Source organism: Panicum virgatum, chromosome 3N (assembly GCF_016808335.1).
Source record: "Panicum virgatum strain AP13 chromosome 3N, P.virgatum_v5, whole genome shotgun sequence".
Taxonomy (NCBI): Eukaryota; Viridiplantae; Streptophyta; class Magnoliopsida; order Poales; family Poaceae; genus Panicum; species Panicum virgatum.
Window position 1 is genome coordinate 25698963 of NC_053147.1, and position 23957 is coordinate 25722919.

A 23957-nucleotide genomic window follows, 5' to 3' on the forward strand; every position below is an offset into this window, starting at 1 on the left:
CGGAGCCCACCGAGGCCCGAGACGAGGGTACCGCCGCGATAGTGCCCGTGCCCACGGCGCAGGGGGGCGCAACGGCGGTGGTGGAGCTGCCAGACAGCAGCGAGGAGTACGGGGATTCGATGGATATCGACCCCGCTGCTGCGGCAAGCGCCGCCGCACATATTGCCGAGTTCGCGTCGGCCAGCGCGGGCGTGCTCGAAGCGGGGGCGTCGGAGGGGAGCCACCTCGGGGTTATCGTCCCGTCCGGTGTCCCCTCAGAGTTCCTTCGCACGGAGCAGGAGGAGGAGGAGGCCTGGAACAAGCAGATGGGCGTTGGGCGCGAGATCTTGCAGGCCCTCGACCGCGCTTATCAGCTTCATCAGAACGCGGATTACCAGGTCAGCCAGGTAAATATTTCCCCTCGAAAATTGCTCGGATTCGGTTTTAGCTTTTACGCGTCCTCACCCACACCCTCCCCCTTTGCAGCAGCTGAAGGAAATCTCGCGCCAAAAGAGCGTCGAGATGAACCGGCTGTACTCCCAGATAGGTCAGCTCGGGCAACACAACGCCGAGCTGGTGCTCAAAAACATTGATGCCAACACAAAAATGGCCGATCTGGGAGCGCGGCAGCGGGCGCTGGAGGAGGAGCTGGCTCGGGTGGCTGGTGAGCGGGACGTCCAGAGGGCGGCAGCGGAGGAGAAGGCCCAAGAGGCCGAGGCACAAGCTGCCGAGCTGCAGCGCCTTCGGACGGCGCTCGAGGATAGGGCTCGTGAGGCGGAGGGGCAGAGCGCTGAGCTGCAGCGCCTCAGTGCCACGCTCGAGCAATAGAAGGCCGAGCTCCTCCACAAAGAGGTGGCCATGGTTGCGCTCGTCGGGACCCTCCAGGAACAGGGTGTGGCCCTCGAAGAGAGGGAGGTGGCCCTCCAGAACATGGGGGCTAGTCTTAAGGAAAAAGAAGCCTTCTTGTCCTCGCTCGAAGAGGCCGCCCGTACCCAGAGGGAGGAGGCGCAGAAGAACATAGCGGGTGAGTACCTTTGATTTTCCGTTGATTTGTTACTTTTCGTAACCGACGTTGATTTCCTTTGCTCAGAGCTGAGGCAGAAGGTGGCGGACGAGACCACGGCGAAGGAAGCGGTCCATACCGCGCTCACGGCGGCACAAATGGAGTTTGCTGAGCTGGAGCAGACCGCCGTGAGCGTGTGTCAAGAGCTCGAGGGGAAGGGTGCCGTCTCGGGCAGTTCGGTGATCAGCCGCCTGCGCGCGCTAGGCGGCCGGATTGCCGAACATGCCAAGAGCACCTTCCGCCTCGGTGTCCTGCGGGCTCTCGCCGTGGCCTCGACGCATTACCTCATGGATCTCTAGAGGGTGTCGTCGGGGTACGTCATCCCGGATGATGCTGACGCGGACGCCGCATCGGCCATCATGGATGAAGCCGACGCAGCCGCAGAGGAGTTCGCCACCGTCCTCGCCGAGAAGCTCGAGGCAGACATCCCTCCCATCGCTGAATTCGACGCCCCTGAAGACCCGCAGGGGGGTATGGATGCCTATAGGAAAGTTGGGCCTCGAAGCCCATGTAAATAGATTAGTGTTTATCATGGTCATGCCTTGTAATCGCACTTTATGAATATAAAGGATTTTGTTTCGTAATTTGAATGTGTGGCCCGTCGAGGCCTTGTGTGATCGAGCCTGTGTTCCTTTACTTTATTTCCGTGTTCTTCGTACGCGACTTAGATAAACATCTGCGAGGAAGTTCGCGTTCATAAGCAACGTAGGCGTAGGGTGGTGAGGGGGGTGCCGTATCCCGGAGGCGTAGGCGGCCCCGCGACTCGGCCAGCCCCGTACCGTGGTTGCTTACGCCTCACGTCCGTTTTTTCCAAGGATACGAGAAGCTCAGGATCGAGACGGAAATATTTCGAAAAAACACTGGCGACTTTTTGGGGACGTTCGGGGGTTCCCCCCGTAGTAGCCCCCGAGGGAGGCTCGGCTTTGCCGAGGGTAAAGCCGAGCGTACCTCTATGTTCGTGTGCGCCCGAGCCCTCGAGGGTCGGGAAGGTTCCCAAAAAGCGATAAGTGAAGGGTGCTTCCTTATTATTTCGGGAAATCGAAAATGCGATTACGAACAATATAGAAATTGCTTGAAATGCTTAAGGATAGAAACGACGTAGCTGTTGTATATTCCAAGCGTTGGTGAGGACTTCGCCTTTTTCGTTGGCCAGCTTGTACGTGCCGGGCTTGAGTACCTCGGCGATTATGTACGGTCCTTCCCATGGAGGTGAGAGCTTGTGGCGGCCCTTATTGTCCTGCCGAAGCCTTAGCACCAAGTCCCCTTTGTTGAGGTCTCGGCGCCGGACCTTCTACGCTTGGTACCTTCGTAGGGACTGTTGGTAGCGCGCGGAATGCAGGAGTGCCATGTCTCGAGCCTCGTCCACTTGGTCCAGCGAGTCTTCGCGAGCTCGCTGGTTTCGTTGCTCTTGATATGCCATGAGCTTTGGCGATCCGTATTCCAAGTCGGTGGGGAGGATGGCCTCGGCGCCATAGACGAGGAAGAACGGAGAGAAACCCGTAGCTCTGCTCGGGGTCGTCCTCAGACTCCAGATGACCGAGGGTAGCTCTGTGAGCCACCTTCGGCCGAACTTGTTCAGCTTGTTGAAGATCCTCGGCTTTAGTCCTTGGAGGATCATGCCATTGGCACGCTCCACTTGCCCGTTCGTCTGTGGGTGAGCCACAGCTGACCAGTCCACACGTATGTGGAAGCTGTCGCAGAACGCCAAGAACTTCTTGCCTGTGAACTGGGTGCCGTTGTCGGTGATAATCGAGTTCGGGACCCCGAACCTGAAGATGATGTCGGTGAAGAATTGGACTGCTTGCTCGGATTTGATCTTGCCGATGGGTCGAGCCTCGATCCATTTGGAGAACTTGTCGACCGCCACCAGCAAGTGGGTGAAGCCCCCGGGCGCCCTCTTCAACGGACCGACGAGGTCCAGTCCCCACACGGCGAACGGCCACGTGACGGGGATGGTCAGCAGGGCATGGGCCGGGAGGTGTGTTTTTCGGGCATAGAACTGGCATCCCTCGCAAGTCCGCACGACGTCAGTGGCGTCGGCGACCGCGGTGGGCCAGTAAAAGCCTTGCCGAAACGCGTTACCCACGAGGGTGCGTGGCGCGGCGTGGTGGCCGCAGACGCCAGCATGGATGTCGCGGATCAGCTCCTTGCCCTCGGGGATGGGGATGCAGCGTTGCAGGACACCCGAGGGGCTACGCTTGTATAGCCCGTTGTCGATTAGAACGAAGGACTTGGCCCGCCTGGCAAGGCGTCGCGCCTGAGCGCGGTCCGAGGGTAGGAGCCCTCGAACCATCCATTCGAGGTACTGAACGCGCTAGTCTCGCGAAGCGGGGGCCTCGTCAACTTCCATTGCTTCGGCCTCGTCCGCGGAGGTTGTCCCGAAGTTAGTATCCATGGGCTCGACCCCGTCCGCCGGGGGGTTCCCGGCGGAGGGTCCGGCGGACGAGGGGCCTGCCTCCGTCGGTTGCTTGAACTCGACGGTGGGCCTGGAGATGTCGTGAGCGAAGATGTTCGGGGGGACGGTGGTCCGCCCCGAAGCTATCTTGGCCAGTTCGTCCGCGTCCTCATTGTACTTGCGTGGGACGTGATTGAGCTCGAGGCCGTCGAATTTGTCCTCGAGGCGGCGTACTGCGTTGCAATACGCCTCCATCTTCGGGTCGTGACAGCTGGACTCCTTCATTACTTGGTCGACGACGAGCTGAGAGTCACCGCGCGCATCGAGGCGTTTGACGCCGAGCTCGATGGCGATGCGGAGGCCACCGAGGAGGGCCTCATACTCCGCCATATTGTTCGAAGCAGGGAAATGCAAGCGGATTACATACCGCATGTGTTCTCCGAGAGGTGAGATGAAGAGGAGGCCGGCTCCGGCTCCAGTTTTCATCACCGACCTGTCGAAGTACATAGTCCAGCATTCGCCCCGGATTTGTGATGGGGGTAGCTGAATGTCCGTCCATTCAGCCACGAAGTCAGCCAAGATTTGGGACTTAATTGCCTTGCGGGGGGCGTAAGTGAGTGTCTCTCCCATTAGCTCCACAGACCATTTGGCGATTCTGCCCTCGGCTTCCCGGTTGCGGGCTATCTCTCCCAAGGGGAAAGACGAGACCACGGTGACGGGGTGAGCCTCGAAGTAGTGGCGCAGCTTGCGTCGAGCTAGCACTACTGCGTAGAGCAGCTTCTGAATCTGAGGATAGCGCGTCTTGGTCTCAGACAACACCTCGCTGATATAGTACACCGGCCGCTGGACGGGCAGAGCTTGACCCTCCTCTTGTCTTTCCACAACGATCACCGCGCTGACCACTTGGGTCGTCGCGGCCACGTATAGATAGAGGGGCTCGCCGTCCGTAGGTGGTGTAAGAATGGGAGCACGGGTGAGCGATGCCTTCAGCCTTTCGAGGGCCTCTTGAGCTTCGAGGGTCCACGTGAAGCGCTCGGTTTTTCTCAAGAGTCGATACAGGGGCAAGCCTTTCTCGCCGAGACGCGAGATAAAACGGCTAAGGGACGCTAGGCATCCCATGACCCTCTGTACCCCCTTTAGGTCTCGGATCGGTCCCATCCGAGTGATGGCCGAGACTTTGTCAGGGTTGGGTTCGATGCCCCGCTGGGAGACAATGAAGCCCAAGAGCATGCCTCGAGGGACCCCGAACACGCACTTCTCGGGGTTAAGTTTTACCCCTTTGGCTCGTAGGCAATCGAATGCGATCCTGAGATCAGCAACCAGGTCGTCCGCCTTCCTGGTTTTGACAATGATGTCGTCGACATATGCCTCTACGCTCCGCCCGAGCTGGTCTCCGAAAACATGGAGCATACACCGTTGATAGGTGGCTCCGGCGTTTCTGAGGCCAAAGGGCATCGTAACGTAGCAGTACATGCCGAAAGGTGTGATAAAAGAAGTCGCGAGCTGGTCGGACTCTTTCATCTTGATTTGATGGTAACCGGAGTAAGCATCAAGAAAGGATAAGAGCTCACATCCCGCAGTAGTATCTACAATCTGATCGATTCGTGGCAAAGGAAAGGGAACCTCCGGACATGCCTTATTTAGACTAGTGTAATCTACGCACATCCTCCAATTTCCACTCTTTTTCTTTACTAATACTGGATTAGCGAGCCACTCGGGATGGAATACCTCTTTGATGAACCCGGCCGCCAGAAGTTTCTGCAACTCCTCGCCGATCGCCCGGCGCTTGAGCTCGTCGAAGCGTCGCAGGCGTTGCTTCACCGGCTTGGAGTTGGGTCGGACATCAAGAGAGTGCTCGGCGACCTCCCTCGGTATGCCAGGCATGTCCGAGGGGCTCCACGCAAAGATATCTGCATTGGCGTGGAGGAAATCGACGAGCACCACTTCCTATTTGTCGTCGAGGGTGGTGCTGATCTGCAACGCCTTGTTGTCGGAGTGGCTCGGGTCGAGGGGCACCTTCTTGATACCCTCGGTGGGTTCGAAGCTCCCGGCATGTCGGTGTGTGGAATCCAAGGCCTCGCTTGCCATTTTGTCGAGGGTGGCTGCGAGGGCCTCGTCTTCCGCTTGAGCTTCCGCGCGCTCAACGCACTCGACATCGCACTCGTAGGCGTGCTCGAACGAAGAGCCGATGGTGATGACGCCCTTTGGTCCCGGCATTTTGAGCTTGAGGTAGGTGTAGTTGGGGACGGCCATGAACTTGGCGTAGCAAGGACGACCGAGGATGGCATGGTAGGATCCTCGAAACCCCACCACCTCAAAGGTGAGTACCTCCTTGCGGAAGTTGGCTGCCGTGCCGAAGCAGACCGGCAGATCGATCTGGCCGAGGGGTTGGACCCGCTTCCCTGGCGCGATGCCGTGGAATGGCGACTTGCTGGGGCGTAGCTTGTCCAATCCGATCCCCATGAGCTCCAAGGTGGGGGCGTACATGATGTTGAGGCTGCTGCCTCCGTCCATGAGCACCTTGGAGAAGCGAGTGTTGCCGATGATGGGGTCGACAACGAGCGGGTAACGTCCCGGATGCGGGACGTAGTCGGGGTGGTCCTCGCGGCCAAAGGCAATGGTGTCCTTCGACCAGTCGAGGTAGGATGGCGTGGCCTTGGTGACGGAAAAGACTTCGCGGCGCTCACGCTTGCGCTGCCGAGAAGTCATATTCGTCGTCGTTCCTCCAAAGATGAAGAAGGCGTTCTCCACTGGGGGGAACTCGTCATCTCCACCTTTGTCGCCAGCATCCTTCTTCTTGTCCTCATCGCGATGCGCGACGCGGTTGTAGTATTTCTTGAGCATCTCGCACTGCTCGAGAGTATGGTTGACCGGGCCCTTGTGGTAAGGGCACGGTTTCTTAAGCATGTCGTCGAACTGGCCACCACCGCCTCGAGGGGGGCCTCGAGGCCCTTTGCGGTCCGGGGCGGCTGCGAAGGCCTCCTCGGAGTCTTCTGCCTGCCCCGTCCCGCGCTGGTCCGGCGGGACCGGCTTCCTTCCCTTCCTCCCCCGCTTTTGTTTCTTGGCGGGGGCGTTGGGCTTGACGTTGCTGCCCTCCGCGGGCGCATCGTCCTTGCGCTTGCTTGATTTGTCGTCGAAGATGGCACCAACAGCCTCCTCGCCGGCGGCGAAGTTGGTGGCAGCGTCGAACAACTCGTTGGTATTAACGGGTCGGCTTCTCGTGAGCTCATGCACCAGATTCCTGCACGTCGTACCCTCGAGGAAAGCGTTAATGACCTCGACGTGGGTGACGCTGGGGAGCTCGGTGCACTGCTTGGAGAAGCGCCGCACGTAGTCACGCAGGGATTCGCGGGGCTTCTGGCGACACCCTTTGAGGTCCCAGGAGTTCCCAGGGCGCACGTACGTGCCCTGGAAATTGCCTACGAAGACATGGACCAAGTCGGCCCAGCTGTAGATCTGATCCGCAGGCAAGTGCTCGAGCCACGTTCGTGTGGCGTCAGCAAGATGAAGGGGGAGGTTGCGGATGATGACCGCGTCTTCCGTCGCGCCGCCTAGCTGGCACGCTAGGCGGTAGTCGTTGAGCCAGACTGCAGGATCAGTCTCGCCCGAGTATTTGACGAGGGTGTTGGGTTGTCGGAAGCGCGGGGGAAAAGGCGCGGTCCGGATCTCCCGACTGAACACCCGGGTTCCCGGAGGCTCCGGTGACTCACCCCTGTCGTGCTCAGGGTCGAAGCGTCCACCCCGTCGAGGGGTGTACCTCCTGCCGTTGATGACGTTGCGGGCGTCGCCGTCGCCAGCGTGCCCGCGAGTGTCGCGGATTCGCTCCCTTACGGGAACTCTTCCGATGCGCTCGTGTACCGGGGGTGCCCTCGCACCGGGTGCTACGACTGCCTTGCCCTTCCCTGCGGGGGGTGTGTGCACATAAACCTCACGGTCCTGGTGCGCAGTCCCAGCGCACTGCTCCGGGGCCTTCGAGCGCATGCGAGACGCAGAACTCTCGGCCTGCTGCACGGCAGCTTGCTCGATGAGTTCCTGTGCCTCGCGGCGCAGGTTGCGGCCCGAAGGTGTCGATGGCTCAGGCATAGCTTGAAGTAGATAAGCCGCAGCGACGAGTTTCTCGCCGGCCGTTTGCAGTTTCGGAGATTTGTCGACGTTGTCGTCAGCCAGGATGCGCTCCCGGGCCACACGTCCCGCCGTCCGGGCGTGCGCACCAGGCACGGTACGCTGCTGCTCGAGTGCGGCGCGTAGCTCCTGGGTTTGCCGACGCTGCTCGTCGAGCTTGGCTTGAAGCTCGTTGAGCTGCGCCAGCTGGGCTTGACGCGCCGCTGAACTTGACGAGGAAGGGGCTGCGGGCGGGACCACCGGTTGCTTTGCCCGTACGTCCGCCCCGCCGTCCTCGTCGTTGGCTGGAGTATTGTCGTCTTGCTCGTTCGCGAGGTCCGCCATGAAGCATTCCCTGGAAGGATCGAAATCCCCCTCGCTGGAGTCTTCGGAGCAGGTGAGGCAGTAGGCCGTCGCCAGCTGGAACGCGCGGAGAGCGTCGGGGTCGCGGACCCCGGAGTAGTCCTTGGCCTCCTCGGCCGTGAAGTTGTTCATGAAGAAGTCGACGTCGTCGGCGATCGAGCTCGCCGTCTCGGGGTAGGGTTCGTCAGGGGACGACGCGCTGAGGCTGCGGATCGGCAGAAGATGATGACCCGGCGTATCCTCATGCTCGATGAGGTCAGCGACGGTTGACAAGGTGCGGGTGGCGGCGTTGCGCATCCCGAAGGGGAAAGAAGACACCGAAGTCGGGTCCCCCCTGGGAGGCACTAGTGCTGCCGCAAGCGATGGTGCCGGCGCGGATGACGCCGAGGCACGCGATGATGAGACGGTTGCCCCACTGGCCGCGATGTTGAGTTGCGACACGCCAGCCTCGACCCACGTGGGGGAGCTGTGGCGGGCCGCACGACGCCGCTCCGTGCGTGCTTGTCGTGAACGCTGACCCGAGCGCCTGTTGCGTCGGGCTGGCGGAGTTGGAGCGATGAGGTTGCATTCGGAGGAGAGGAGCTGCATGAGGTAACCGTTGCCGGTTGCTCTGAACTCAAGACTCCCGAACGAGACCGCGCGTCCCGCTGGAAATGGATCCGAAACGCCCATAGGGTATGGGTTGGATCTGCTCGCCATTCCGGGAGATCAAATGGGAGAAAGAGAGAAAATGTCACGCAGCGCCCCCTACCTGGCGTGCCAACTGTCGGTGTCCCGACCCGGGGGCCTGGATCCCAACTAGTAAATGCTGCGTGTTTCCTCGTCCCAGATGATGATGCAAGAGGCAATCACAGTAACGCACGGTTTTATCCTGGTTCCGGCCGCGGGGCCGTACGTCCAGCAAAGGGGGTGTGCGAGGGCACTGTATTATCTTGCACCCGAAGTGCTCGTAGTAGGGGATACAAGCGAGGCGAGAGAGGGAGAGAAGCTCCCAAGTCTCTGCTAGAGGTGGAGTTGGTTGAGAGGAGTGCTCAGTCGTGCTGAGAGTCCTCTGAGGGGGAGTTCAGGGAGCCTGCTTCCACCCTTTGATTGGAGAGATCCGTCCCCCTGAAAGGGGAGCCCATCCTCTCCTTTTATAGTTGTAAGGAGAGGCGGTGTACATGAGTGTAGGGGCGCGGAAGTCGTCGTTCTCCCTTGAATCGCGGGGTACAGTGGTCGAACACTGTAGAAAGTGTACTGTGGGAAGGCGGTGCGTGTCGCTGTCGTCCTGGATTTTCGTCCTTGGCCCTGCGAAGATTGTGCCGGTCGTCCCGCAGTGTCCCAGCGGTAGTAATGGCGTGGGACGGTCCCGGACCCCCTGGTCGGGGTGCGAGCGTGCGCACTAGAAGGTCCGGGGGCGCGTGGAAGTCCCGGACCCCACAAGAGAGAGGTCCGGGGCCCTGCCCACGCATGCAGAGTGCCCCTCTCGGCAGGACACGTGACATCGTCGGACCCCTTCCCCAGCGGGAGATGGGTCCGGCGATGGATGTCGGCAGAACAGTAACGGGGGCGGCGCCCACTTGCCTTGTGCCGCATTGAATGCCCACAGTACTGCTACAGCGACTGGGGTGGCAGAGCGGTGACCGGGGTCGGTGGACGGGACGCCGGTCACATCCACTGCGGGAGTGGCAGTCTGACGCCGCCTGCCCTTTGAGCCGTGGTGGAGTGGCTGGCCTTTAATGCCTTCGTACGGCGGTCAGTTGGGCGGCGGGGCCATTTGTCTCTTGTGCCGAGAGATGGCCTCGAGCGAGGCGGAGATTGGCCACCCGCTCGAGGGCAGGTCCGCTGTCCTCGAGCGAGGCGGAGATTGGCCACCCGCTCGAGGGCAGGTCCGCTGCCCTCGAGCGAGGCGGAAATGCGATTGCGCGGTCGAGGGTCCCGAGGGGAGCCCTCGAGCGAGGCGGAGATGAGTGACCCGCCGGAGGGTAGATCCGCTACCCTCGAGCGGGGCGGAGTTTGTTCGGTGGGCCTGAGAGGGGCCCTCGAGCGAGGCGGAGATTGGCCACCTGCCCGAGGGGGATGTGGCTGGGCCACATGCTGGACTTCTTTGAGTCCTTTCCTTTCCTCTGAGGGAGAAATAGGCCGTGGGCCTTCGTGGGCCCAGTTGCCTTAACATATGTTTGTGTTTTTGAAAGTGGTTTTAGTACCACAATTAGGGTGTCCCTAATTGTGGCACCCGACAGTCACGGTTTGGACGTGTGAAGTGTTAGTTAATTTCGTTTGAACTGTCAGTTTGGACGTGTGAACTGGATGTATGGTTGGGTGTATTTGATTTGATTTTATACTGCATATGTGGAGTTCCAGAATTTCGGGTAATTCGGGTAAAACCCGAACCCGAACCCGAATTTTCGGGTTCTTCTTTTTCCCAACTGATTTCGGGTATCATATTTGGAAACCCGAAAATCCTAAAACCCGAACTACCCGACCCGAAAATTTCAGGTAACCCGAATGCCCGGCCCTAGTCATGCGTCCAGGGTAATCGAAGGACACTCGTTTGACATTTCTCGTTTCAGTTTGCAATTGCCGTTGCAGTCAAATAAGGCCTGATTTCTCGGATTTCAGATTAACCGGTTATGATTCACAGATTCAGTGATGATATGAGCTAGTTTTGCATTGGTTTCTTCTCTTCCATCAGATGGTCCAACGGGTTTGAGAGTTGAGACTGGGTAATCCTGGAATTTTCTGCTCCGGTCTGACTGTCTCCATGATCTTTGCGTGCGTCAGCTCCCTAATCTTTCGTGCGTCTTATCTTGCGCGCACAGACACACTCATAGCAGCGCAGCACTAAGCCCGTCCACAATTTACAGCTCGCCTACTAATCAATCACGCCAAAGATAGCGACTTCAGTCAGATATGCTTTATCCCCTCCGGCCCTCAAGGTCTAGCACGAACCCACATCGTAACCTGTATATATACGCCTCCCATGAGAGATCACAAGCTCAGGAACTCTCTCACTGCACGGCGCACGCACTTCTTGGAGAGAGAGAGAGAGAGCTCCGACCCGGCCATGGAAGCCCGGCAGCACTACTCGAGGCCGCTCCTCCTGCTGCAGCTGCAAGGCCCGGCCGCGAGCCCGGCGTCCGCCCCCTCAACGGCCGGTGGCGCCGTTCCGGACGAAGCTCGATCGGTCCCGGCGCCAGACGCTTTTGATGTCCTCAACGCCAACGCGATCCTCGTCCTGGCGCTCCTCGTTTGCGGCCTCATCGCGGCGCTCGCCCTCCGCGCCGTGCTCCAGTGCGCGCTCAGCGCGTGCCAGTTCCACAGCGGCGGAGCCGGCGGCGCCCCGGAGCAGCTGGACGACCCCGGGCGCGGCGGCAAGGAGCAGCAGCATCGGCCGCCGCGGCGGGCGACGAAGCTGGTGCGGGCGCTGCCGTGGCTGGCGTACTCGGCGGGGCTGGCGCGGGAGCTGGCCGGGTCGTCGCGGTCCGACTGCGCCATCTGCCTCGCGGCGTTCGCGCGCGGGGAGGCCGTGCGCGTGCTGCCGCGCTGCGGCCACGGGTTCCACGCGCGCTGCGTCGACCGGTGGCTCGCGGCGCGGCCGACGTGCCCCACCTGCAGGCAGGCGCCGTTCGACCAGACCACCGCGCTCCTGCAGCCGGCGGACGGCCCCGGGCCGGCCGTCGTCGTGCCGCTGCCGCTGGTGCGCGTGGTCGTAGTCGGCGATCGCGTGGCCCGCCTTGTGGAGCCGTAGCACTCGCGCGCGCGGGGCCCTGCTTGTACATTCGCAAAACGTGCTAGCGCCTAGCGGAATATAGGTCTAGTAGCACTTTGGACGCGTCACGCTTACTAGGGAATATGGGATACTGCGACACCGGCGTTCATTTTCCCCTAGGTTTTTCTTCTCTTCTTTTCTTCTCCCTTTCTTGTCTTGGCGTCAAAGTCGTCATTCCGGGACTATATGCTGATATTGCATACAGGAGACGCTGGCACGAAGCTGAACATGAGCTGAGAGCTAACAGCATCTCCACCAGTCCCCTTCCCCAATAAATTGTTGATATTGGAAAAAAAATATGTTCCAGCAGTTTCTCAATACCTTTCTCTTTCCCTAATAATTATTGGGTTGTCCCACTATCTCACACCAACTCCCCTCAAATAAAGAGAGAACTTTGGCTCTCCAATATGTTGTTGTATTGGGTTAAGATTATTAGGAAACTGCAAAAGCATGTCTCCCAATAATCTATGAAAGTTGTATTGGGACATCCCAATAATATGTTATTGTGAGATGTTATCTGCGCGTTGGGTACGGTGTTATGAGGAGATTATTGGTGCAAGTGGCCCCTGGGATCATGTTATGATATGCTGCCGCTTCCTCCAATGAGCAGACGTTGTTTATTTCATTCAAATAAAAAAAATGTGGAGATGTACATGTCATAGGTACGTACTTAATTTTCCTTCCATCAAGCAACGATGTTATTTATTTTCCTTCCAAAGATAATACACATCTTTCTTTTCCTTCCTAAAACAAAGATGTCAATTATTATCCTTCCAAAACGTATAATAATATGAAATATGTGTGAATGCATGATGTATTTATTTTTCTTCCAAAAAATGGTAAATGTTACTTTCCTTCCATAAAAAAATGGTATCAATTATTACCCTTCCAATTAAAATAATGATGCGAATTATGTGTCCTTCCATAAAACAATGATGTCAATTATTATCCTTCCAAAATAAATAATGTCGTGAATTATAGGTGAATACATGTGCAAAAGGAAAGTAAATTGTGTGCCAAAAAAAAGTAATATATGGGTACAAGAGGTGGATAGATGAATGCTTGGTGTAAAAAGAATTAGGATTTTGGTATAATCATTTTCCTTCTATTAAAAATTGGGTCACCACCCTCTTTCGTCAAACTTTTGGATCTGACAAGTAGGATCTCTGTGAGGGGTACGGTGGGCCTAATCTTAATGAAAGATGGTTTCAATTGTTTCAATTTTTATAGTATAGATATAGAAAAGAGCAGACATTGTTACAGCACTGAAACAGAAAGGTAGGGAAAGCAAATTTCTGAGCCAGCTTAGCTAGCTAGCTAGCCGTACCAAAGCAAATTCGGACGAGTAAATTGAAGCCGTATCAGAGTAAAGTCGGCCCAAAACAGTCCGTGACCTCCCTTCCAAAGCCCACGCTGAAAGTAAGGCAGATTCAGCCGGCCCAAAACAGTCCTAGTAAAGCAATACAGATCTGCAATTAGTTTTGTAATTAGATTTTATTTAATATTTCTAAATATTAAGATTCTCTTTGATATGAAATAATCTAAAATTTAGCTCTGGATTCAAACACCACAAGAAATAGGACTATTCATTATAGTGGTAGTGTAGCACCTTACATGTGAAGATAGGGTGTAAAATTCTACTAGTGGGATCCGATGTATTCCAACATATTGTGGGCTGATTTTTCATCCATTTTGCATTTTATCTCACCTTTTGCCATCCCTACCCTTATATATATATATATATATATATATATATATATATATATATATATATATATATATATATATATATATATATATATATATATATATATATATATATATGTATGCGCTGGCTTTGTTCTCTTTAGCACTATACTAGATAAATTTGAAGAGCATATTTCTGAGAGCCATGGCAATCATCATCAAAATTTCATTTGTTTCAGATAGTGGAAGAGTAACCCGATTTCAACCATCCTTACAGAGAAGGAATAGTCTCTACACTTATTACAGTAGTAATACTAGTACTGCTACACCTACACAAATAACTATTTAAAATCAATAGCCTAGGCTTGTTTTCCTCCTACACGATTATGGGCCACACGACCCGACGAACACGACCCGATCCATCCGAAAAAATCCAAACGGATCCGACTCGATAAATGTATGGGCTGGACTCAGGCCAAAATTGTTGATTCGAACCCAAAGAAAACCCAACCCAACCCAACCCGATCTAAAAATTATACATGAAAAATCGGATGTTACCCAACCCGACCCAAACCCAACCTGACCCGACCCGACTACATGCTGGACCAGGCTAGGCCAAAAAATCCATCCTGATGATCTCTTTCGACCCGACCCGACCCGATAGATGATCAGGCCTACTTCCTGCTATCATCTCTTATACCTCCAGCGAACTAGTTCATTGAGAATGAGTTTTGCTGCTAAAAGATGGTAACCTAAAGGAAAAGAATTTGTGGATATAGGCCACACGTTAGGTAGGTACAACTATTTGCAACGTTGGATGATAGGGAGGAGATTACCGCATACATGATAGAGGATCTATAAAGGGGTTGTTTGGTTTCCTGCATCTGCCTAACCAGGTTGGCGGATGCAGGGTGCCAGTATTTGGTTGCCTATACATTTGGTTGAGTCAGGCTCTACGCATGCAAACAAAGAGCGTGTTTGGTTGGAAGCCACAACTCGGCAACCATGCATGCTCACGCCACGCTACAATGCTACCATGCTATAGTCAACTGCGAGAGTTGTGGCTCTGGTGCCTGAAATGCTTGCCACACTCTGTGGCGTGAACGTGCATGGCATGGCGAGCTGTGGCTCCCAACCAAACAGCCCTTAACATCCTGCATTTGGGGAAAACGCCCGAATCGGTCCTTTCTGCTGGGCTAGGCTCATTGAGTGCAGTTGTTTATCTGACTAATTATGATTAGCATATAATTATTAAATATTAAGTGATATTAATGTGTTTCAAAGATGTTTAAGATACAAATAGATAAAATAAAAGTTTTAAGAGTATATTTGTACAAAATAAAAATCATAAACATAATCTTATAATATTTTTATCTCACAAATCATATTTTCATACAGACAATGAAACAATATCTCTTCTCAACCAGGCTATGTAGAAACAATCAACCAAACATGATAAGCGTCGCATATGCTCAGGGGCGGAGATAACATCCTCTAATCTCATTGCTAATGTTGTACATTAACAAAGTGTGGCCCCCCTGATCTAAATTGGCCCCCATATGTTTCAATCCTGGCTCAACATGTCTCACGTGAGTCTAGCTCTCATATACGAGCCAGCTATACTGCTACACGAACCAAACAGGCCCAGGGCCGAGCTAGCTGGGCAGCGGCGCGGCACTTCGCCAAGACCCTGGCACCCTGCACGACGCTCAGGTGAGGAAAGATGGCCGCCAGGGCAGGCGCCAGCGTTGGGTCGTGCTAGGGTAGAAGAGGAGGATGATGGACGTTTGATCTTCATCCGAAGCCCAACATCGTCCTCTTCTACCTTACTGCCCAACATCACCAGCAGAGCAAAGGCCACCTCGTTGGGCCATCTGCCAAGTCCAACCCCCGTGCCGCGCGAGAAACTCCGCGACAAAGTTTTGGGAAAAAACTGTCTAGTGCGGCCGGCATCAGGCGCAAGCGACGGGCCGGTAGCCGGCGGCCGCAGCTAGTTGCCGGCGTCGGGGGGCCCTACCCAGCAGCCAAAATTCTCCGCTGGCGCCGACGTGGTCGTACCCGCTTTGGGCACCGAAAGTTCCTCGCGACGGCGACGGCGCGGCCGGACCGGCGGCGTCTTTCGGGTCCTTTTCCCTGCCGGACCCATACCAGCAACACAGGCGACGAGTCCTGCACGTCTCAACTCTCTCTCTCTCTCTCTCTCTCTCTCTCTCTCTCTCTCTCTCTCTCTCTCTCTCTCTCTCTCTCTCTCTCTCTCTCAAGCTGCGGCGCGGTACACAACAGTACACCCTCGGACGTGTCCACCGGGAACGACACGTGCCGATCCGCTAGCGTTACGTGGAATAAAGGTTCGTTCGGGACTAGCACCCCGCGGTCCGCGTCACGAACGCAGGCGCGCAGCCCCCGGCCGTTTTCTACGGGCGGTGCGTGTAGCGCACACTTCTTTTTTCTGTCTTCGAGAAGGCGGCGGCGTGTAGCATAAACCCCGAGCCCGGCGGCCCCGCCCGTCACGCCGCCCGCCCGTGCGTTTTCCTTCCCTTGTCTCTTGCTTGCCTGCTCGCGAGGCTTTGCGTCACCCGCCGATCGAGTTCTCCAGACTCCAGGCTCCTCCGTTCCTAGCTCCGGAGGCCGGGGCGATCGGCGCGCAGCTTCGGATAGGTGATTCTCCTCTCCCTCGGCTTGTTCGGTCTCAGATTCTCAACCCCCCTGCTCGATCGTAGTGGTTCTCCTCCGGCGGATCGCCTCGCCAGGTTTGGATTGGCGGGTCTCTGGTGATTTTTTTTTGGGTGGATTCCGCGTCTGGCGCTGCTGATTTCTCGTGGTTTATTCGGTGCGCGGGCGATCCCCTCGCAGGGCGTAGAAATTCGCTGGGATAGTTAGTTAGTCACTCGTTCTTGCGCCGACTGAGTTGTAGGATTATGCAGTGGCGACGCCTGTGCTCTGCACTGAAATATTTAGGCCTGCCCATCTGTTGCCTGGGGTGAGCTAGTAATGAACTATTTTTATAGGAATATTAAACAAAGGATTCTAGGAATTAACTTCGAGCAGAAACACTGCCGTGAAGCTTTACGGTTCCCCGCTGATTTTCGCTGCCAGGGTTAGTACTGTTGCCCTGAAGTTTATTGCCGTGCAGCAGTAGTGATTTGATGAATACATACAACAGCAGCTCGGCCAAACTGTGCATGGATAATTCTTCGCTGTTTCGGCAAATATCCCCAAACGATGTTCTTTGTTCCTCGTGAATCTTATGTTCGATGGATGATGATATCTGCTTAGTTTAGAAAACTAAGATCACCAGAGAGTAGAATTTGTCTGACTCTGCATCTGTGTTTACACGCGAGTACTTTTAGATGTTTGGTACTTCAGGCTGTTATACTCCTTTGTCCTGTACAGAGGTCACAATTAAAACAAGATAATTGTAGGAATTTTTTCTTTTAAATACGGGTAGAAAAGTTATTTTGATTACCGGTCCTCCTGCCTACCACTACGCAAAGTTACTGCAGTTTACTCTGAATATGTACTGAACATTGATCTTTGTTACAGAGTACTAGAGAATGGCCGACGAGGATATTCAGCCTATTGTGTGTGACAATGGCACTGGAATGGTCAAGGTTGTTATCCCGCACAAAACTCTTCAGTAAACTCTACTACCATCAACTAATTGTGAATCAACTCCTTTATATTAACAGGCTGGTTTTGCCGGTGATGATGCACCAAGAGCTGTCTTTCCCAGCATCGTGGGAAGGCCACGCCATACCGGCGTCATGGTTGGCATGGGCCAGAAGGATGCCTATGTGGGCGATGAAGCTCAGGCGAAGAGAGGTATCCTGACACTGAAGTACCCAATTGAGCACGGCATCGTCAACAATTGGGATGACATGGAGAAGATCTGGCATCACACCTTCTACAACGAGCTCCGTGTAGCGCCCGAAGACCACCCTGTACTGCTGACCGAGGCCCCTCTCAACCCTAAGGCCAACAGAGAGAAGATGACTCAGATCATGTTTGAGACCTTTGAATGTCCGGCAATGTATGTTGCAATCCAGGCCGTTCTATCCTTGTACGCTAGTGGGCGAACAACAGGTAAGATTATTGTCACCTGGGAAATGGAAATGTTTACTAAAAAGATCACAGCAAGTAGTACTGACACCATTTCTCTCGGTGTGTTCAGGGATTGTGCTGGACTCTGGTGACGGTGTGAGCCACACTGTTCCGATCTATGAAGGATACACACTTCCTCATGCTATTCTCCGTTTGGACCTCGCCGGCCGTGACCTTACTGATCACCTAATGAAGATCCTCACAGAGAGAGGTTACTCCCTCACGACAAGTGCAGAGCGTGAAATTGTCAGGGACATCAAAGAGAAGCTTGCCTATGTTGCCCTTGATTACGAGCAGGAGCTGGAAACTGCCCGGAGCAGCTCCTCTGTAGAGAAGAGCTACGAAATGCCTGATGGCCAGGTTATCACCATTGGGTCAGAAAGGTTCAGGTGCCCTGAGGTGCTCTTCCAGCCATCTCTCGTTGGCATGGAGTCTCCTGGCATACATGAAGCTACATACAACTCCATCATGAAGTGCGATGTCGATATCAGGAAGGATTTGTATGGTAATGTTGTGCTCAGTGGAGGATCTACTATGTTCCCTGGGATAGCTGATCGTATGAGCAAAGAGATCACGTCCCTGGCTCCTAGCAGCATGAAGGTTAAAGTGATTGCGCCACCTGAAAGGAAATACAGTGTCTGGATTGGTGGCTCTATACTGGCATCTCTCAGCACTTTTCAGCAGGTAGTGTTCTCACAGTTTCTCATGAAAATTTATAACAGTTTGGATATAGGAAAAAAAATATAGCAGCTTGCTGATAGATGTGCTCACCCTGGGCATTTTAGATATTGCTCTGCATCCTAGGTTAGTCAGAGAAGTAGTGAAGTGCCATCTGAGTAAAAACTAAAAACTAGCAATATTCTAGGAGTTGAATATGGTAACAGCTACGGCTTGTTTTATTAGAATACAGTTAAGTAAGTATTGTGATTGTGCTGTACATTTTCTTGCAGTGTGTTCCTTTCCTTCCTCTATTCATACACTTCAATTCCCCTCTTACTCTGGGTAATTTTTTGACAGATGTGGATCTCCAAGGCAGAGTATGACGAAACCGGTCCCGGCATTGTCCACATGAAGTGCTTCTAAGTGTCTGGGAGAAGCTTGACATGGCACATCCAAGAAGGTTGCCGCCTGGTCAGCCCGTTGCCCTGGAGCAATGCAGAAGAGGCAGCCGCAGAGTATCAAGTGGACAGAAATAAACAGTAGCCGTGTACACTAGTACGTGTTGCTCCGTGTCGTATTGAATGGTTTGTTCATATATCTGGTTTGCTGTTTCGTATCATACCTAGTTTGCGTTTTGGTTCCGGCTGATGTCTATGCGAGTCTGAGGTAATAATACAGTAATCTGCATAATTTCCCGGAAAATCCTGTGATTTCTTTTCGTTTCGTACAGCTCATGGCGTTTACGAACATTCCACCTAGATGTACCAGATGCCATATCACGAGTGTGTTCGTCGCAGTCGCGGTCTCGCAAATGAGAGGATCATTTGTACAGAAAATACGGATCATTTGTATGGCTGGGCCGCCTCTCGGCCCAGAAGCTGCGAACCAACAGTAGCCAGCCCACGCCACGCTGACGTGTGGGTCCCCTGACTCCCGTCGCGCAACGAAAACCAATCAGAACGCAGGAAACCACGCCCACGGATCGAACCCCACGATCCGCGTGCTTCCCACCAAAACCAATCCCAGCCATCCATCTTCGTCAAATCCAACGCTCCAAACCGCGCCGCTCCTCCCGAAAACCAAAGCCCACCACCGCCGAAAATACGAAAATTTCCCAGCCTCCCGCCCACCCGCCGCCTACATAAACACCTCCCATCCCCGCAGCCTGCTCACTCCAATCCTCCAATTCCCAAATCCTCCTGCAACCTCGCGCCCTCCACTCCAGCAAATCCCTAGCCTCGCCCACCCTCTCCGTCCCCGATGGCCCGCACGAAGCAGACGGCGAGGAAGTCCACCGGCGGCAAGGCGCCCCGCAAGCAGCTGGCGACCAAGGCGGCGCGCAAGTCCGCCCCGGCGACCGGCGGGGTGAAGAAGCCCCACCGCTTCCGCCCCGGCACCGTCGCGCTCCGTGAGATCCGCAAGTACCAGAAGAGCACGGAGCTGCTGATCCGCAAGCTCCCCTTCCAGCGGCTGGTGCGGGAGATCGCGCAGGACTTCAAGACCGACCTCCGCTTCCAGAGCTCCGCCGTCGCCGCGCTGCAGGAGGCCGCCGAGGCCTACCTCGTCGGGCTCTTCGAGGACACCAACCTCTGCGCCATCCACGCCAAGCGCGTCACCATCATGCCCAAGGACATCCAGCTTGCGCGCCGCATCCGTGGCGAGAGGGCCTAGAGCTTGCCTGATGTGTGGAAATGTAGAGATGTGTTCCGTAGTCGCTTGATCTATGTTATGTCGTGGTGGTGTGGTTGTTTCCTTGTTCGTGGTATGGCTGTAGTGTTCTGGTGTGATGTAGCTTCTGATGTTCCATCTCATTATCATCAGTAATGGAAAAGTTAGTTACCTGATCCTGAGTCTGTTCTCAGTTCATTGTTTGTGTGGATACGTACATGGAGCCGGTTCAAGCGACAGGCGAATTGTTTTGTGTGTTCCCTTTGTCAATTTCTATTTGTGTTAGATTGCATCAGATATGTTTCTGCATTTTCAGGTTGTTTTGCACGATGTGTTGAGGCATCCGATTTTCTCATTTGCGCTGGTTTCAGAAGTTGCTAGACATCTGGAATTTTGTAGATGTGCTAGTGCTATGTGTTGTAAAATTTCTTGGATCATTTTAGTAGTGCTAGTGCTACGTGCAGCACTGTTTGGATCCCTAATTTGACTGCTGAATATTTTATCTGGGAGATGTGGAACTTCTTCCAATTTTCAGGTTAACCCAGTTCAAATAGACCAACCTTGCTTTGCTGAAAGCAAGAATCCAGATCAACTCCATGTCAAATTTCCTGGCTCTGTACCATGAAGGTTACCTGGATCTGGTTGGGCGTCTCAGATTCTTAACTAGTTCATTACCTAGTGATACTAGCAGCATCGTAGCAAATGATTTTTGTAAAGTTCAGGACTATGTGATTCCAGTACTCATCTGTTGGGCTGCATCACTAATGAAATGCCAATTTTTAGATGTTTCTGAACCCTATAACAAAACTATTAAGCTCAACTTGCAGCAATGAGGATGACTTGATGATGTCTTGAACTGTTGAAATTTCTCATTCGCCATTGTTTTCACTGCACCTTGATTTCTTTCTTCTGAGGCGCATAAAAAACGCAGGAGAAAGAATGTGATCAAACAAAGCATTTTTGTTTCAGATAGTAGTACTGGGATACAGCCGTAGAGTACCGGTGTCCTGGCTTAATTCAGAGTCCAGCAGCTACGTCAATATTCGATATGCTTTAGGATTTAAGTCCTCAACAGACTGCATTTTTCTTTTTTGACCAAGTAAACATAAACCTTTGCTGCCAAGTATGTTAGTACCTGATTGTTTTCTGGATTGCTATCCAATGTGCGTCACAGGTTCTCGCTGTAGCCTGTCATTTGCGTAGTGTTTCGACAGATCAGCTGAAGCAGCGTGAACGATATCTTAATTTTGCTTGACGACCTGGGCACTTGAAGTGCTGTACTGCTGTGAGATTCAATCAGCTGCTTAACTGCTCCTGAAGTTCTTTCTTTTGAAAAGAAATTACTCGTTGGGGTAACTGGTGGCACCCTAGTACTATGTGTTGACTAGTTCATTACCTAGTGATACTAGCAGCATTGTAGCAAATCATTTTTGTAAAGTTCAGGGCTATGTGATTCCGGAAGTCATAGTATCTGTTGGACTGCATCACAAATGAAACACCAATTTTTAGATGTTTCTGAACCCTATAACAAAACTATCAAGCTCAACTTGCAGCAATGAGGATGCCTTGATGATGTCTTGAACTGTTGAAATTTCTCATTCGCCATTATTTTCAGTGCGCCTTGGTTTCTTTCTTCTGAGGCACAGCAAAAACGCTGGAGATAGAATGTGATAAAAAAAGCATTTTTGTTTCAGATAGTAGTACTGGGATACAGCCGTGCAGGTGTCCTGGCTTAATTCAGTGTCCAGCAGCAACGTCAATATTTGATATGCTTTTGGATTTAACTCCTCAGCAGACTCCATTTTCTTGCTTGACCAAGTAAACATGAACCTTTGCTTCCGAGTAAGTATGTTAGTACCTGATTGTTGTCCAATGGATTGTTATCCAATGCGCATCACAGGTTCTCGCTGTGGCCTGTCATTTGCGTAGTGTTTCGACATCAGCTGAAGCAGCGCGAACGATATCTTAACTTTGCTTGACAACCAGGGCACTTGAAGTGCTGTACTGCTGTGAGATTCAATCAGCTGCTTAACTGCTCCTGAAGTTTTTTCTTTTGAAAAGAAATTATTCGTTGATGGAGTAACTGGTGGCACCCTAGTACTGTGTCGACTATCATCCATCCAGAGTCCCAAAATGATGCAGCACCACTGAAGTAGTGCTTGCGGCCTGCGGGCCATGAAACGTCCAAACGGCCGATGATAAGAAGACCAAGGAGTGCCCGGTAGTGGTAGCAGCCTATGGCTCCATCAGATCATTACAGTAGCAAGCCCTGCTGCTGCGCTTCTTCTCTGCAAATCTTTGGCCCCGTTTGGCAGGGTTTCGGCTCTTCCAAAAACAGCTCCGGCTCTAGCTCCTCAGATGGAGCGGCTTCTCTGGTGGAGTTGGAGCCGTTTTAGAAAATATTTGATAAAACAGCTTCACTTGTTAGATTGATGTGTAAGCCGCGTGAAGCCACGATTTCATGGCTTCACCTTACCTGTGTAAGCCGCCGACAGCTTCAGAACCGGCTTCACGTGTGAAGCCGGTCCTGAAACAAACGTTTGGAAGGGCTTCACGTGAAGCCGCTCGTGAAGCCCTCCCAAGAGCCGTGCCAAACGAGCCCTATCTGTTCTCTACCCACTTGAGCCGGTTCGTCCCAAAATGTCGGTTCCCCACTGGAGGAAGGGGTATCATACCGCAGTGCGGACAGCATTATCGTTCCGAGGAGTGACTGCTTGTAAGGCTTTGCACCTGCAAGATTAAACCTTTGGCCGTGTTTGGTTTTTTTTTGCGCATGTTTCTTGAGAAGAGAATCTCGCATGCATGGAGTACTAAATATAGTCTATTTGCAAAATCTTTTCAGAGATGGGTGTAACTTTTCGCGTTGAATCTAATGACGGTAATTAATTGACGATTTGCTACAGTGATGCTACAGTACCATCCTCTAATCACGCGGTCAAAGGCCTCATTAGCTTCGTCTCGCGATTTACACAGGGAATTGTGGAGGTGGTTTTGTAATTAGACTTCATTTAATACTCTAAATTAGCGGTCAAAGATGCTACAGTAATTTTGTGAAAACTAACCAAACACGGCCTTTAAAACTTTTGTAAGCACGTTTGTGTTGCACCTTTGCGTACTGCAAATCTGACCAAATCACAGGGCCAAATCAGAGGCCTGATTTGGAGCCTGTAAAGTATAACCAGCTCGGCGCCCGGCCTGACTCGTTTTTTTGCACCATTTCCATGGCTGCTGAACACATGACTGATGTTCCGGACATCGATCAGTCCCCACAAAAGTCACCCTATCCACCCGAATCGGGTGCGTAACTTTGAATCCGAGAAAAGTGCGCACAGTTTTCACACGATTCCGGCCGGGTCAGGCCTTATCTGCCTCTGCGTGCTTGGAAATGGACCCGGCAGGGCCTGGGAATCTGACCGGCATGGAGGGCAGGCCCAGCTTTCGCCACCAACCGTCCAACCGGTCAGGATCGCAATCGCATCCATAAAACCCGTCTCGTTCCGTCGCTGCCTTTGCCAATTGCCAGCTGAATCGGGTTTGCATTCCATTCCATCATGATCCATCCAACCAGGAACCCAGTCACCACCCTCCCAGTCCAGTTGGCCTCCCCCTCGTTTCCCGGCCACGTTTGTGAAAGAACCGTCAAATTAAATCACCTAATTAAGCATAATGACTATTATTTAAACACATCAGACGCATTAGCTTAATTAGACGTAACTTGACAGTCTATTTCCAACCCATAGGCCGACCGAAACACACCAGAAGTCTCGCATAACGGCGAGCGCAGACGGTACCAGCATGATATAATTTCACAAAAATAGATAACAACATAAATATTTACAAAACCGCTTTAAATTTAGAATTTACATAAAATAAATGGCAGCAGCGGAAGAGAATATGACCCGAGAGAAGAAAATTTGATTGAGAACCAATAAAACAAAACGATAACTATGAACACGTGAGGACGTCACATTGAGCTCACTGATGCGAATCCTGGTTACCTTCTATACCTGAAACAGGGTAAACAACAAACCTTGAGTATACTAATACTCAGCAAGACTTACCCGTCTATGGGTATACTTAGCCCACATATCTAGACATGCAAGGATTTTCTGGCCGGTAGTTTTGCAGAAAAGCATCTAAAAGTAGATCCTTAATTTCAAGACTTTAGCTCCCGATTATAGCTATAAATT

At 53.2% G+C, this 23957-nt stretch overlaps 3 protein-coding genes across 4 annotated transcripts; all 3 read left to right on the forward strand.

The window, feature by feature from the left end:
• Nucleotides 1–10895: 10895 nt before the first annotated feature.
• LOC120667453 (RING-H2 finger protein ATL79-like) lies at nt 10896–12163 on the forward strand. Its single transcript, XM_039947520.1, has one exon. It carries the CDS (start codon nt 10948–10950, stop codon nt 11629–11631), a length of 684 nt encoding a protein of 227 aa, XP_039803454.1. The 5' UTR covers nt 10896–10947; the 3' UTR covers nt 11632–12163.
• A 3559-nt stretch (nt 12164–15722) lies between these two features.
• On the forward strand, nt 15723–18801 carry LOC120665349 (actin-1). 2 transcript variants are annotated; one of them, XM_039944894.1, is made up of 5 exons: nt 15723–15996; nt 16882–16949; nt 17028–17421; nt 17510–18123; nt 18457–18801. In XM_039944894.1, exons 2-5 carry the CDS (start codon nt 16893–16895, stop codon nt 18520–18522), a joined length of 1131 nt encoding a protein of 376 aa, XP_039800828.1. In that variant the 5' UTR covers nt 15723–15996; nt 16882–16892; the 3' UTR covers nt 18523–18801. The 2 variants fall into 2 exon arrangements, with proteins under 2 accessions (XP_039800828.1, XP_039800829.1); XM_039944895.1 differs by lacking the exon at nt 15723–15996 and adding an exon at nt 16070–16088.
• Nucleotides 18802–19256: 455 nt separating this feature from the next.
• Nucleotides 19257–19946, forward strand: LOC120665350 (histone H3.2). The gene has a single exon (XM_039944896.1). The coding sequence runs from the start codon at nt 19360–19362 to the stop codon at nt 19768–19770; it is 411 nt and encodes a 136-aa protein (XP_039800830.1). The 5' UTR covers nt 19257–19359; the 3' UTR covers nt 19771–19946.
• The last annotated feature ends 4011 nt before the right edge of the window (nt 19947–23957 follow it).

Excerpts from the sequence above, each read along its gene's own strand:
- LOC120667453 (XM_039947520.1), top strand. The coding sequence starts at position 10,948 with ATGGAAGCCCGGCAGCACTACTCGAGGCCGCTCCTCCTGCTGCAGCTG.
- LOC120665349 (XM_039944894.1), top strand. The coding sequence starts at position 16,893 with ATGGCCGACGAGGATATTCAGCCTATTGTGTGTGACAATGGCACTGGA. Across the intron at positions 16,950-17,027 it reads ATGGCACTGGAATGGTCAAG|GCTGGTTTTGCCGGTGATGA; the intron begins GTTGTTATCCCG and ends TTATATTAACAG. Across the intron at positions 18,124-18,456 it reads CTCTCAGCACTTTTCAGCAG|ATGTGGATCTCCAAGGCAGA; the intron begins GTAGTGTTCTCA and ends ATTTTTTGACAG.
- LOC120665350 (XM_039944896.1), top strand. The coding sequence starts at position 19,360 with ATGGCCCGCACGAAGCAGACGGCGAGGAAGTCCACCGGCGGCAAGGCG.